Below are 13927 nucleotides of genomic sequence, written 5' to 3'. Positions count from 1 at the left end.
GGACTCCCCAGCTGATCCCAGGCTCCAACGCGGCAGTTCCGCGGAACCCACGGTCAGCTGGGGAATCTGCAGCTGATCCCAGATTCCGCTGAAATGCCGCACGGAGTCCAGGATCAGCTGGGGGAGTCCCCGGCTCCGTGTGGCATTTCAAATCGGCAGCACAGCATGGAGTCAGGCCCGGGCTCCATGCTGCGCTGCCACTTCCAAATGCACAAGAGCCCCTGCTGGGGACTCTTGTACATTTCAAAGCTGGCACCCGTGTCCAGCCCGGAGTCAGTGGGACTTTCCACTGGCCCCAGGCTGCACGTGGAGTTCCACGTTCCTCCTTGGAAATGTACAAGAGCCCCAGTGGGGGCTCTTGTACATTTCCAAGGAGGAATGCGAAAGTGCCTATCAAGTAATCGATGGAAACTCCATCGACTACTCGACTAGTCAATTAACCGCAATTTAACATCCTTAGTTGAAGCCATGATGGGAGGAGCAATGAACACAATGGTCCAGTAGGATGTGCTGGGGGTGACAACAGAAGATGGGGCTGCGTCTCTTTCAGAAACAATAGCGATGTTGGGAAGTACCCGCACGACGGAATGTTAAAAGGAAACGGCAGTGAACATTGTACTAAGCTGTCGGCAAAAATTCAGCTGCATCGCAGACAGTGCTGGAAAGACGAAAAGATGCTTGGAAGACGAAATGGAAAGGTGCTTCCTAATAACATAGGGTATGTCTACACTTGCACCCTAGTTCACACTAGGGATGCAAATGTAGGCATCCGAAATAGTCAATGAAGAGGGGAGTTAAATATCCTGCGCTTCATTAGCATGATCTCGCCAGCGAGTTATTCCAATCAACAGCTGTTTCGAAAGTGAAAGGACGCACCGGGACACGTTAGTTTGAACCAAAAAATAAGGAATAACGTTAGTTTGAACCAAGGGGTTTGGTTTGAACTAACGTGTCCCGGCGCGCACTTTCACTTTCGAAACAGCTGTTGATTGGAGTAACGCGCCGGCGAGATCATGCTAATGAAGCGTGAGATATTTAAATCCCTGCTTTGTTGACTATTTCGAATGCCTATATTTGCATCCCTAGTTTGAATTAGGGTGCATGTGTAGACATACCCATACGGTGTCCCCATGTGCTGCATCTTTTAGCCAAAGACTTTAGTATGTCTTCTCCAGGGATCAACGCCAATGTTGAAGTCACAAAATACTGCAGTCACCACAAAGAAAGCAGGAGGGTCCCTGGAAATGCCCAATGGAATTCTGTGGTGGATTTGCTTTGAACAGGGCTAGTCTCCTGAAAAGTTGTGAAGAAAACCGTGCTCAAATAGGATTGCATGCGAAGGATTTAACACTGGATGAAAGAGGAACGCAGAAGCCATGTGCATTATATCCGGAGCCTTAAACGAACTGCCGAGAAATTGCTGATGCTGTCAAAATTTGGAAGGCACGGCAAGAGACGTGGGCGAAAGTTAAACTGCAGGCAATAAAGAAGCGAATGGCTCAAACACAAGTACCATCTCATTTTCTTGCAAACATTGAAGACCCCAGGTATAATGGTCGACGCCTCACTTTAGACAAAGATGATGCTTCTATGGCGTGAGCCTCTCAAAATCCTTCCTCCCCGATGCCAGTCCTAATAAATGTCAGGGCTGGAGCAAAATCATGTAATCAGTGCATGTTTGCTGCTGATGTTTGGAACAAAGTCGCTCCCTTGAATTGGTGGAAGTCATTAGCCAGGCACCTTGAACCACAGTTCCTTTAGTTGCTAAGCCAACTTTTCACAGCAGTAGCTTCCTCTGCAGGCACCGAGAGAATATTGTCACCGCTCGGAAATCGACTGGGAGCTGAAAAAGCAGGAAAACTGATATTTCTGTTCCAGCCTATGAATCAAAATGCCAGAGGGAGTGGGGGAGATGAGAGGTAATGGTCAAAGTTTTAAGAACACCGCACATTTAGCGTTGTGATAACCTGTCTGGCAGAGTTAATAATATTTGGTTAAAAAAAAAGGGCTTAAGGACAGCCATCAGCCAGCAACTCAGGAAGCTGCTGCAGTTTGCAAATGTGAAGCATTGATGTGACATTTAAGATTTAGCTTCCTCAGATAATGAATATTAGGTACTTTGTCCTAAATGAATAAACATCAAATTATGTAAAACATTATACAATGTTTTAGATGCAGTAGAACATGGTCCTGAGTTGTAAATTAACCTGTTTTAGTGATCAATTTGTTCATAAGTTGGACCCTATAGAGATACACGCGACCGCGCTGTTCGTAAACACGGATTGCGTTCATAACTCGGGGTCCGCCATTTACGACAGCTTCTGTTGTAACTGCGAATAGTCGTAAGTCGACCGTTTGCAACTCAGGGACCGGCTGTACTTCACATTTAAAGACACGGAATAGTGATTTCAGGATACTTCACGTTTAAAGACGCAGAAAGTTATTTCAGGATACTTTGCGTTTAAAGATGCGGAAAGTTATTTCGGGATCCTGAAACAGCGCCACTGTCTGGATATAGCCTGAAAAGCATGAGGAACTGACCTCTTCCCAGACGGTACGATGGAGTCTTCGGTAGACTGGAAGATGATGTTCCTAAAACCCTTATTAGGTTAAAAAGGAGAGGCCCACTCGCCGATCGCGAAGAAGCGGATAAGCCGTCTCATGAACATAGGAGGTTGTTTTGAAAGATGGAAACCCAGAGCGATTAACGCCGGCACTTGGAAAAGAAAGCTGCAGCCGTTCGGCAACTGAAAGGCATCCTCGCTCGCTGGAAGGCAAAGTATAAAGAAGTCAAAGCAAGAAACGGGATAAATTTGCCCTGGGAGGTTGTGGAATCCCTGTCCCTGAAGGGCAGGTGAGACAGACCCCTCTCGGGGTGGTGCCGATGGTGCTTGGCCCGGCCAGTCCTACGGGTCTGCCATTCTCTGTTCCATTCCCAGACACTGGTTTGGTGGCCCCACAAGCACACACAGGGCGGGGCCCACTGCTGAGTGATGCACAGGAGGGCCAGGCTCCCGGGGGGAGAGCCGAGTGCGTTGGCACCGAGGGCCTGGCCATTGTGTGTGGCGCCTGCCCCATTCTGCCCTCGCTGGGGCTCCAAGAGCCATAGCCTGGAATGGAAGCAGGGGGGCCCTCAGCCCAGCCCCCCAACTGTCCTGTGGCCAGTCCTCTCCCAGCGCTGGCGTGATGCCGCACCTTCTGCCGCCGCGGCAGCAGGCACCGTGCGAGCTGGGGAGAGCAGGACGCGGGCAGCACCAGCATCAGATGGGGGAGAGCGGCGCCTTTCCTCCTCTGCGGCCTCCCTGGGCCCGAGGGGTCCACCGATTTCGCTGCTTTCTCAGTGGCTCCCAAACTCACATCAGACGCAGCATGTGAGGAACCCATGAAGCAACACATGGTTCTGGCTGGCCGGGGGCTAGTGTACGGAGCGAGCTGAAGCCGGGCCGTTCTGGCTCTCTGTGGCCAGCCCTGCCCTGTTCCCAAGCACTCGTGGACGCCGGATTCTCTACGGGCCCAGGCATCACGTCAGATGTAGCAGGGTTGGGAAGCGAGCGATCCGAATGCCAGTCACTGCTGGCAACACGCACCCGGCACTCCTGTGGGCCCGTCCAGTGCATGGCAGGGGCTAAAGGAAAACATCTGAACCCCAGAAAGCAGAGGGAAGGGAATGCTTCCTCCCCCATAACCTTAACTCTGCCCTTTGAACGCCACCCCTTAGCAGACAGGAGTGAGCTAAATCTGACCTGCACTGGGCCACTTCTCCTGCTCCAGGTCAGTACCCAGATGTTCTCTGTGTCCTAGGGACCCCTTCTGGGGCACCCCTGGGTTAGCCCTGACTGAGCCTGACACTGCTGGGGGATATGTCCCAGCAGGTTGCGGGAGTCTTACCCCTCACGCAGGCCATAATGTGGCACACAGGGTGCATAGACTGTGTGGACCCTAAGGGAGCTCTGGGGTTCTGGTGGGCCCCAAGACAGGGCAAGGGGCTCAGGGTGCGGTGACCCAGCCTCCTGCCTCTTTGACAAGCCCTGTGCAAGGTTGGCCCCTGGAGGGGACAGGTGTTAGAACAACTTTTATAGTTGGGGTGCGGTGAGCCACGGAACCAAACTGTAACTTGTCTGTGATGGAGCCACATGAAGCCACGGGATCGGCACCCCCACCAGCACCCTTAGTTCCAGCATCTATGGGGGTGCTGTTCTAGCAGCCCTGAAATGTGACCGACACTTTAAGAACTTGCTAAGAACAGAAGAGTGACCACCTGGGGTCAGACCATTGGTCCAGCAAACTGCGTCCTGTCTCTTGACAGCAGGCAGGTGCTTCAGAGGGAATGAATCCACCCAGCTTCTGGCACGGAGGTTTAGGGGCACCCAGACTATGCGGTGGGGTCCCTGCCTATCTTGGCTGAGTGCCATCAATGCAGCTATCCTCTAGGAACTCCTTTGTTTTGTTCTAGTTTGAGCCACGTTATAGTCTTGGCCTTCACCACATCCTGTAGCAGTGAGTTCCGCCGGTTGGCTGCGTGTGACGTGAAGAAATACTTCCTTTGGTTTGTTTTAAACCTGCTGCCTGTTCATTTCATGTGGTTCTTGTGTTGTGAGGCAAGTCAATAAATGTTTCTTATCTACTTTCTCCACACCCATCAAGATTTGATAGACCTCTGCCATATCCCCCTCCCCACTCTTAGTCTTCTCCTTTCTAAGTTGAAAAGTCCCAGTCTTTTTAATCTCTCCTCATACGGCAGCTGTTCCAAACCCCTCCTCGTTTTTGTGGCCTTTTTCTGAACTTTTTCCAGGGCCGAGATACCTTTTGTGACATGAGGTGACCACAGCTGTACACAGTATTCAAGATGTGGGCGTCCTCTGGATTTCGAGGTGATTCTCTGTTTTATGCGATCCCTTTTTTCACTGTCCGATTACCTAGCCTTATTCGAATGGTTTGGCACATGGTTGCTGCATGTTGCATGGACCTATATTCTTAGCATCTGGGAGCACTGGGGTCCATTCCACCGACTTTCTGCCTCGCTCTACTCCAGGGAGAAAGGGATCCTGGATCCCCCCAGCTGCTCCTCTGCTCAGACGAGTTTGGGCGAGTGGCTACAGTGAATCCCTGCATCACTCCTCCCCTAGTGCAGGGAAGGGAAGAGGAAGGAGGGACGGTATGAAATCAACCCAGCCCAGAACACAGCAGCCTGGGAGAGGGATGGGGCAAGTTAGGTTTGGTCCAATTTCCAGGTGTGAGTGACAGACCCGTCTCCATTTCCTGGGGTACCTTTGGCAGCACCAGCCAGCATGTTCCCTGCTTCTTGGAGCCAGCAGCCTCAAGCTCCCTTTTCTGGAAGCTGCTGCATTGATTTCTGGGGGCCAGGGCTGGGGCAGGGAGGAATAGGAGGTAGCCAAATTTAGCTGCCAGTTGTCATGTCTTGGAGTGTCTGAAAGATGACTCCCCATCTCCCACGGAGTAGAAAGGACCGGCTCACCCTGGGCTCTATAATCAATGCCCTGTAACGACCACCCCGCACACAGATTGTCTCAGACCCTGTGATCTAGGCACCGGGGACACAACCGAATGCTCTGTTCCAGTTTTGCTTCATGTACTAGATACTGAACCTCTCTAATCCGGCACCCTGGCGCCCTGACCGGTGCCGAAGCCGAGACTGGAACAGCGCAGCCAATGCGCCTTTTTCCGAAATCTGCCTCACGTCCACCTTTGGCTGTATGCCACTGTATTGCGCCATGCTTGTGCTTAGCAGTGTAACCAACACTTCCCTGGCTGGCTGGTCTCTCAGGAGTTAATTGGAGCTAAAGATCAGCACGGAATATCAACAGCTGTCCACACACTTTGTCAGTCCATGGGAAACTTGTCTCCACCCACAATAAGTGGACATCCAGATATCTGCCGGACCACGGATGTTGCCGGACCAGAGCGTGCCGGACTAGAGAGGTTTATCCTGTCCTTACTTTGTGACAACACAATCTGGTCCCACCGCTCCTCCTGGGCATGGCTGTGCTCCCGTCTCTCCTGGTCCGGGCTGCTAGGTTTGTGAGTGCGGAGTGACATCGTGTGGTGACGATCAGCAAGTGGCGTTGAATGAAAGGTCCCTGCAGCCGCTTAGAAATGTTTCGACAGAACCGTTTTGCCACTGAAGAGTCCTGTCTGTGCAAAACTCAAACGTGTCCATTTCAATACGTTTTGTGGAGGGAAACAACCCACACGAAGTCCTTCAGTGCCATCAGCATCCCGGGGACCACTTCTCCGACGGGAATGGGTCCGTGTGGCATTTTGCAAAGGGGTTGCGGTTCTAAATTTATCACGTGGGGAGTTCAAATGTTTTTTTTAACGTCAACATCTGAATGAACTTTTTTGGGTGACCCCAACCAACTTTTGTTTTAAATATTCTGTGGGAAATGTCCAGGGTTTTTTTTTTTTTTTTTAAGATTAAAAACAAATTTCAAGCCCCAGGAAATTCCTGCCAATTCCTGCTCCTGCCAGCCCGGTGGGACCTGGGTTTGCTGCTGTGGGAACAGCATGGCAAAGTTCCCAGGGGAGGTGGGAGGATGCCCTCTTCAGGGCTGGACGGTTGGTCCTCAGAGCGGTTAGCCATGATGGTCGGGGACCCACCCACCCTGAGCTGCCCACTTCCTTGGGAGCCTGCAAGGGCAAGCTGGGCTAGTGGGCGACCTCCTCCATCTCAGTGGGCTACACGGTTGTTGTAACAAGAAACTCTCCCAGGACAGGGTCGTTTTGCTCACTGCGCTGGCGTAGCTAGAATTTGCAGGGGGTATGGGTGGAACTGGAGCAGCACTGTGGCTGACTGCAGAGGGCGCGCCCAGCTCTGACAGGCAATGCTGTGTGTGCAGTCAGCACGCACCTCACGTCACGGGCCCTGGCTTTACCTGTGTGTCGCTTTAGCAATCCCGGTAGGAAACAAACCCAGCAGAGTCTGGCAATCTTGCGCGTGAACAATGGTAACAAGGTATCTCCAGGGCCACACACAGAACCCTGATGGGTTGTCTGCTCTGTAAGTGGGGGGGCTGTCCGCGCCGTAACCTGGGATCCCCCTACGCTGTGCTCTGTGATCCCCACTGACTCCCCCACATGCGGATTGGCCCAGACCCGTAAGCCCAGCCTGAGCAGTTAGGAAGCTCTTCCCAGGGGCGGTGAAGAGTCCTGTGGCACCTTATAGACTACCCGAAGTGTTGGAGCATAAGCTTTCGTGGGCACAGACCCACTTCGTCACATGCATGTAGTGGACATTTCCAGAGGCAAGTATAAATACGCAGGCCAGAATCGGGCTGGAAATGACGAGGTGGATCCAATCAGAGAGGATGAGGCCCACTTCTAGCAGCTGATCTGGCACTGACTCCTGTAACCACATCACGGCTGTGCTGGCTGTACCCTGGAGAAGCAATAAAACCTCCCTGTTCTATTGGCTGGCCGAGTCTGTTCTGGCTGCTACAGGGGTGCAGGATTGGGGGGGGGAGGGGTCCCTGACATGCTGCCACAGCCACACTGAGCCCCCAGGGTGCCCCAAACCGTCCAGCGAGATGGAAATTCTGCCCCCCAGCAGCCTGTGCCAAAGCCAGTACATTTATGACGTGTGCGGGTCCGTCCCACCGCCTGCGTCCCTGTGTCTGGCTGTGCGTCTCCCCCTTCTGTGTCCGTGTCCGGCTGCGTGTAGTTATCCACGTGTGTGCCCCTCTCTGCGCGTCCCCACCCGTGCGTGTCCATCCGTCCCCCTCCCTCTGCGGGGCCACGGGGCCTGGCCTACGCTTACAAATTAGACCTGGGGAACGCGCCACCGTGAGGGCGACTGGACGCCCCCCTCCCACCTCCGTGTAGCTACGGCTAGGCCGAGGGCAGGCGTTTTCTGTTCGCCTCGTGACAGACACACACACCCCTTGTGGGACGCACATGGTGATGCTGGCACGGCAGCCTAGCTGCAAGGTGACGGACATGTCCGTCTGTCCGGCCAGCCACACCACAGCTGCCCCACGCGGGGGCTGCCTGGAAGCCGGTGCTCCCCTTCTTGCGCAGCTGTGGGCACCAGTGCTCCCTCTAAGTCTGTCCAGCCCGGTGCAGAATAAATTTTGTGCTGTGCACCAACGCACGGGCGGATATGCACCACCAGTAGCACCACAGGCAGCCGGCGGTGGGTGCTAAGCAGCTGGGCGGCATTTCAAGCTCTCCTGGGCGGCGGCACAAGTGCTCAGCTCACAGGGGACACAGCCAGGCACCAGTTCAGCTGGGTCAGACTGCCCCAATCCCCCCGCCCCCCACTGCACACACCAGCTGTCCATGGGGGACACCCTCTCTGGGTGGGCGCAGCCTCCGCCCGCAGCTGCCCAGGGGGACGGAGCCAGGGCCAGCTGGAGGGCCAGGAGGGGCCAGTACTGGGTCCAGAGCGGCCCTCCGGCCTGCCCCGTCATCTGCATGGGCCAGGCCTGGTAGCTCAGAGGCTGGGGGGCTTCTCAGGGCGCAGGGCAGGAGCTGGGTTGGGGGAGACCAGGAAGGGAGGGCGCCCCAAGGCCAAGGCCACGCTGCACCCCCTCCCACCCCACAGCACTGACCCTCTTGCACGGGGAGGGAGGCATTGGTGCCCGTGCAGAACGGCTGGGCAGCCCTGTGCAGAGGCCGCCCTGGGGTGTGAACCCACGACTGTGCCACGGCAACCCAGCAATCTGGCCGGGGTCCCCGCCGGCCCAGCCTCCCCGAGACAGAGCAATGGCTTGTGGGAGGCACCTCACCCGCCTGCGGGGCCCCTGCGTGGTGTCCTGAGGGGTCTCTGCAGGGCCCCAGTGCGGTGTCCCGGGGGGGGGGTGTCTCTGTGGGGCCCCTGCACGGTGTCCCGGGGGGGGTGTCTCTGTGGGGTCCCTGCGCGGTGTCCCGGGGGGGGTCTCTGCGGGGCCCCTGCGTGGTGTCCCGGGGGGTCTCTGCGGGGCCCCCGTGTGGTGTCCCGGGGGGGTCTCTGTGGGGCCCCCGTGTGGTGTCCCGGGGGGGTCTCTGCGGGGCCCCCGTGTGGTGTCCCGGGGGGGTCTCTGCGGGGCCCCCGTGTGGTGTCCCGGGGGGGTCTCTGTGGGGCCCCCGTGTGGTGTCCCGGGGGGGGTCTCTGTGGGGCCCCCACGTGGTGTCCCAGGGGCTCGTGCCGGGGTCTCTGGGCTGGGGAGGCTCCTGGCAGGGCAGGCAGGTTTATTGGGGGGGTCCCACACAAGCTCTCTGCAGCACACGGAGGGGGACGCCAGAGGGTGGGAACAGCCCCCCCATCTCCCCTCGATCCCCTCCGGGCCCTGGGGCACAGGCCCCAAAGCCCCCCCCACCAGCCCTTCAAGTTCTCAGTGCCCCCTCCAGCCGCCTTTCCCCCCTCCCACCCACCCCGACTTCAGCCTGGGAGCCCCCGGCCCCCGTGGGGGTCCCCCGCTCCCAGCCCAGGCGCGGCACACGGGCTCTTCGCGGGGGGTGGCGCAGCCGAGGTCCGAGCTCCACCCGCTTTGGGGGCTGCACCCCCAGTGGGGCTCAGCCCCCGCCCGCCCTCAGCTCCTCGGCTCCCCTGCGGCGGGGCCTGGCATCTGCGGAGAGGACACAGACAGCGGCCTCACGCACCGACCAGGGGGCACGACCGCCCCCCAGGCTGCTCACCCCGATTCCTGAGCCCGCAGAAGCTGAGAGCCCCCCCGTGGGGCAGAGGCGGGTGTCTCGGCTGGTGCCCCCCGCACTGGGCAGACTTGGGGGGCAGGGAGGGAGAGTGGGGGAGGGGCATGGGGGCTGCAGGAGTCTCTGCCCCTCCCCTTAGCTCCCAGCAGCCCCTGCGTCCCTGGGTGCGCCCCCCCCCCAACCTCCACCCACCCCCTGGCACATGAACTGGCTGTGCCCCCTGCCCCAGCCCCTGCCCCCCAGGCCCTGGTGGGTACTTACAGGGGGGTGGGGAGGGGCGCAGGGCCCTGCCCCCGGGGTCTCCTCCTGGCCCCTCTTCTGCTCTCTCTGGAAGGGAGGGGGAGTTATTCTCTGCACGCTGGACCCCCCATCCCGTTCACCACCCCCCTTCCTGCAGCTCAGCCATGCCCCCCAACAGGCTTGGGGCCCCAGCCCCACAGCTCCAGGGCCTGGGGGGGACCCTACCCCCCAAGCCTGCAGCTCTCAGAGCCCACCTGGCAGCAGCTGGAGCCCCGAGGTTCCCCCCCATGTTGGGCCAGGATGGGAGAGAGATCTCTTCCACCTTCCCCCCCCATGTCTCCCCTCCCACCACTGTTCCTGGGGTCTCTTTCCCATCTCTCCAGTTTCCCAGGGACCTGCCCCCCACCAGAGAGTCCAGGGCCCCCCAATTTCCCCCCCAGCCTCGGCCCACGTATCACCCTGCACCCCTGGTGACCTGCCTCCCCCATGGACACCCCCAAGCCTCCAGTGACCCGGCTCCCCCCATGAAACCCCTGCCCTGCACCCACACACCCCCTGCGCCAGCCCGAGGGCTCTCAGGCCTGCACCTACCTCTCGCTTTTCAACCGTTTCCTCCGAGGCCTGAAAGCAGAGACAGGCTGGTCGGGGGGGGGGTATGTGTTACCCGGGGGGCGCAGGGTATGCACCCCCCCCCCACATCCCTGTCTCCTGGGCACCAAGGAGTCCCTGCTTGGGCATGGGTTTGGAGAAGGGCCCTGAATCAGACGGGCAGATCCCCCCTAAACACGCAGGCGCCCCCCCCTCCACACTGCCCCCCCCCACAGGTCCCCGGCCTCCCCTTGGTCACACGCTCCCTCCCCAGATGTGCAGCCACTTGCCCCTCTCCTCCCCCCTCATCTGCCTCTGCTTGTACCAGCCACCTGCACACGCTGGCCGCCCCCCCACGCTGGCCATGCCCCCCTGCATGCACCTGCCCTGCCCCCCCCATGCTAGCCATGCCCGTCACCTGCATGCGCAGCGACTGTGCTCCGTGAAGCTCATCTCCTCCTGCTGGCTCTTCCCCTGGAGGGGGCGGAGGCGGATGACCTGATGGGAGGGAAGTCGGTGCCCAACATTGGCAATGGGGAGCTGGCAAGGAGAAGGGCTCCCCCACCTGTGTCCCCCACCCTATGGGCACAGCCTGGATGCTTAGCCTGCCCACACTGCCCCTCCCCCCCACCAATGAGCTGGACCATTGAGACTAGGGCACCCACAGCCTGTGGAACTCACCGCCACAGGGTCCCAGCCAGGCCAAGAGCCGAGTGCAGCCAGGCCAGGCTGGAGGGTCTGTGGCCCAGGGGACTGGTTCCATTCCAGGGGGTCAGGGCTGCCCCTGCCCCCCATGCGACGGGCCAGGTTTTCCAGGAGGGGCTTTGTGCTCCTTCCCCAAGGCAGGTGGGAGCAGCCCCTGCCAGGATACCGGGCTAGAGGGGCCTGGGCTGGGCAGCCGGAGCAGAAGCAGGGGGCCCCCTGCTGAGTGCAGCCCCCCGCGGGACAGGGCCGGAGCCCGTCCCCGAGTCCCACCTGCATGGCCACGGGGCGGGTCTCCACGGCGACGCACTCCAGGTCCTCGGCGCCGCAGCAGCCGGAGCAGCGGCGCAGCGGGACGCAGGCGGGTTGGAACGCGTGTTCGGCCTCCCGCGGGGCCTCGCCCGCCACGGCCACCAGCGTCTCCCGCGCCCGGCAGGCGCTGCGGCTCCACACCTCCTGGAAGGGCACCGCTGGGGGGGAAGGGGGGTTACCGGCACGGGGCTCCGGCTCCCCAAGCCACTGCTGAGCCGTGAGCCTGGGGCACCTCCCCTGCTCATCCCCCCCGCCCCGCCTCCATTCCACATGCTCCGCCCCTACCTCCCTGCCCTGCCCCCACCTGCTGCACCTCCATCTACCCTGCCCCCTACCTCCTCTGCGCCATCCCCACCTGGCCCATCTCACCCCACCCCTACCTGTCCCGCCCTGCCCCACCCCCACCTGTCCTGCTCCCACCTGCTGCACCCCTATCTGCCCTGCCCCACCTGCCACACCACCTACCCTGCCCCCACCCCACCTGCCCCGGCCCACCCCACGACCACCTGCCCTGCCCCCACCTGCCGCACCTCTATCTGCCCCGCCCTCTGGGGGCAGAGGGGGCAGAGCTACAGCCAAGGGGGAGGGGCAGACACTCACCTGTTGCTGTCCTGCCCAGGGGGGACGCCACCTGCAACACAGCAGGGCCCTGTTAGAAATCAGCCCCCAAGCACTCCCAGTCCCCCCCTCACCAGAGCTCGCCCCCCATTCACCCCACGTTCGGTCTGGGGGGGGCAGAGGCCTGGCCCCACTGCACACCTAGCTGTTCCTTTGCTCCCTGTCTGCTGGCTCCAGTCATGAAGGGATGGGGGGGGGGCTCGCGTAGGGCTCCCCCCGCCCCGGCTGCAGCCCCGGGCTCTGTTGCCAGCAGAGTGAGACGCCCTGGGCCAGGGGTGATGGTGAAAACGGGGGGGGGGGGGGGGAGCCTGCCGTAGCCAGTCGGCCACCAGAGGGCGCCCCAGCTCCACCAGAGCGGGCTGGTGCCCAGGCTGGGGGTTCCCCTGCTCTGCCCCCCAGCCCCGGGGGCCTGCCCCATGGCACGACGGGGTCCGGCCCCGGGGTCCGTCTCCTCTCCCCAGGGGGCCCGATGCCTCTGGGGAGGGGAGGACGCAGCAACCCGTTAGGACAGGAAGTGAGGAGGAATCCTGGGGGGGGGGGGTAGAAGAAGGGGGAACGGGGCAGGGGGATGGGGGTGCCCCTCGAACCGCCGCACTCATCCGCCTCTCTCCGCCAGCCCTCCCCCCACAAACACACCCCTGCCCCCACCCCCATCCCCCCACTCACCTGCCCCTCTCCGCCAGCCCTCCCCCCACAAACACAGCCCTGCCCCCCATCCCCCCACTCACCTGCCCCTCTCTGCCAGCCCTCCCCCCCACAAACACACCCCTTCCCCCAACCCCATCCCCCCACTCACCTGCCCCTCTCCGCCAGCCCTCCCCCCACAAACACAGCCCTGCCCCCCATCCCCCCACTCACCTGCCCCTCTCTGCCAGCCCTCCCCCCCACAAACACACCCCTTCCCCCAACCCCATCCCCCCACTCACCTGCCCCTCTCTGGCAGCCCCCCCCCCCCCCACACACACACACTCATCTCTCTCTGCTGGCTCCCACCCTCCCCTCCTTTGCCCACCCCCGTCCTCCCCCCCTCCCCTAGTGAGTGTGGGGAGCTTTTATGACCCGGACGCACCAATTTCGTCCCCCCCCCCCCCCCGCTCTGTGTGTTGAGGGGTGGGGGGGGCAGAGGCTGTACCCGGGGGGGGGGGGGATCTGTCTCCGGAGCATCCCGGGGGCGGTCTAGAGGCAGCCGGACTGCTGGGGGGGGGGGGTCCTGCCGCAGAGCCCGGACTCAGCGTGGGAGGGGGCGGGGGAGCCGCTCGCCCGGACCCGCGGGACATCGGGCCCCCGGGGGGGTCACCCCGCGCCTGCCGGGGCAGCACCGGCCCCGCCCTCCGGCCGTGGGGGCCCGGGGCCAGCGCCGGGAAGCGGGGTGCAGGGGGGGTGCAGGGGCGCCCGGATCGAAGCCCCCACGCGGGGAGGGACGCGCCACGAGCCGGATCTGGGGGGGCCGGAGCAGCTGAGCTGCCCGGAGCCCGGGTCCCGCGGGGGCAGCTGGCTCCGCTGCCCGGGGGGCTCGGGCCCCGTGTCCGGCTCAGGCGGGGTCCCGGGGCCGGGGGGAGGAAAGCGGGACCCGCCCCGCGCGGGGCAGCAGGTGCGCAGGGCGCAGCCGGGGGCTACAGCCCCGCTCCGGGCCGGGCCCCCCCGTCCCGCCGTACCTGGCAGTGGGCTCCGCAGCCCAGCAGCGCGGCCGCCAGCAGCCAGCGGCTCCCCGGGCCCATGGCGGGGCGGCCCGGCCAGAGCCTCCGCCCCGGGGATCGAACACGCAGCGACTGACGCTGGGGCTGGGCTGAGCCCGGGCAGGAACCGGGACGCGCCAGAG

At 61.3% G+C, this 13927-nt stretch overlaps 1 protein-coding gene across 5 annotated transcripts in view; it reads right to left on the bottom strand.

Annotated features, from left to right (window-relative positions):
- Nucleotides 1–13927, bottom strand: part of LOC142823831 (snake venom vascular endothelial growth factor toxin-like) — a 21592-nt gene extending 7665 nt beyond the window's left edge. The window contains exons 1-7 of one of the 5 annotated variants that reach the window (XM_075915403.1): nucleotides 13764–13926; nucleotides 12091–12121; nucleotides 11452–11648; nucleotides 10895–10974; nucleotides 10480–10509; nucleotides 9910–9975; nucleotides 1014–2767 (exon numbers count right to left, since the gene is read on the bottom strand). In XM_075915403.1, the coding sequence (XP_075771518.1) occupies nucleotides 2605–2767; nucleotides 9910–9975; nucleotides 10480–10509; nucleotides 10895–10974; nucleotides 11452–11648; nucleotides 12091–12121; nucleotides 13764–13826 (630 nt within the window). In that variant the 5' untranslated portion in view covers nucleotides 13827–13926 and the 3' untranslated portion in view covers nucleotides 1014–2604. The other 4 variants (XM_075915406.1, XM_075915402.1, XM_075915405.1 and 1 more) reach the window with 4 other exon arrangements.

Source organism: Pelodiscus sinensis, unplaced genomic scaffold (assembly GCF_049634645.1).
Source record: "Pelodiscus sinensis isolate JC-2024 unplaced genomic scaffold, ASM4963464v1 ctg34, whole genome shotgun sequence".
Taxonomy (NCBI): domain Eukaryota; kingdom Metazoa; phylum Chordata; order Testudines; family Trionychidae; genus Pelodiscus; species Pelodiscus sinensis.
This window is presented reverse-complemented; position numbering and strand designations above follow the sequence as displayed.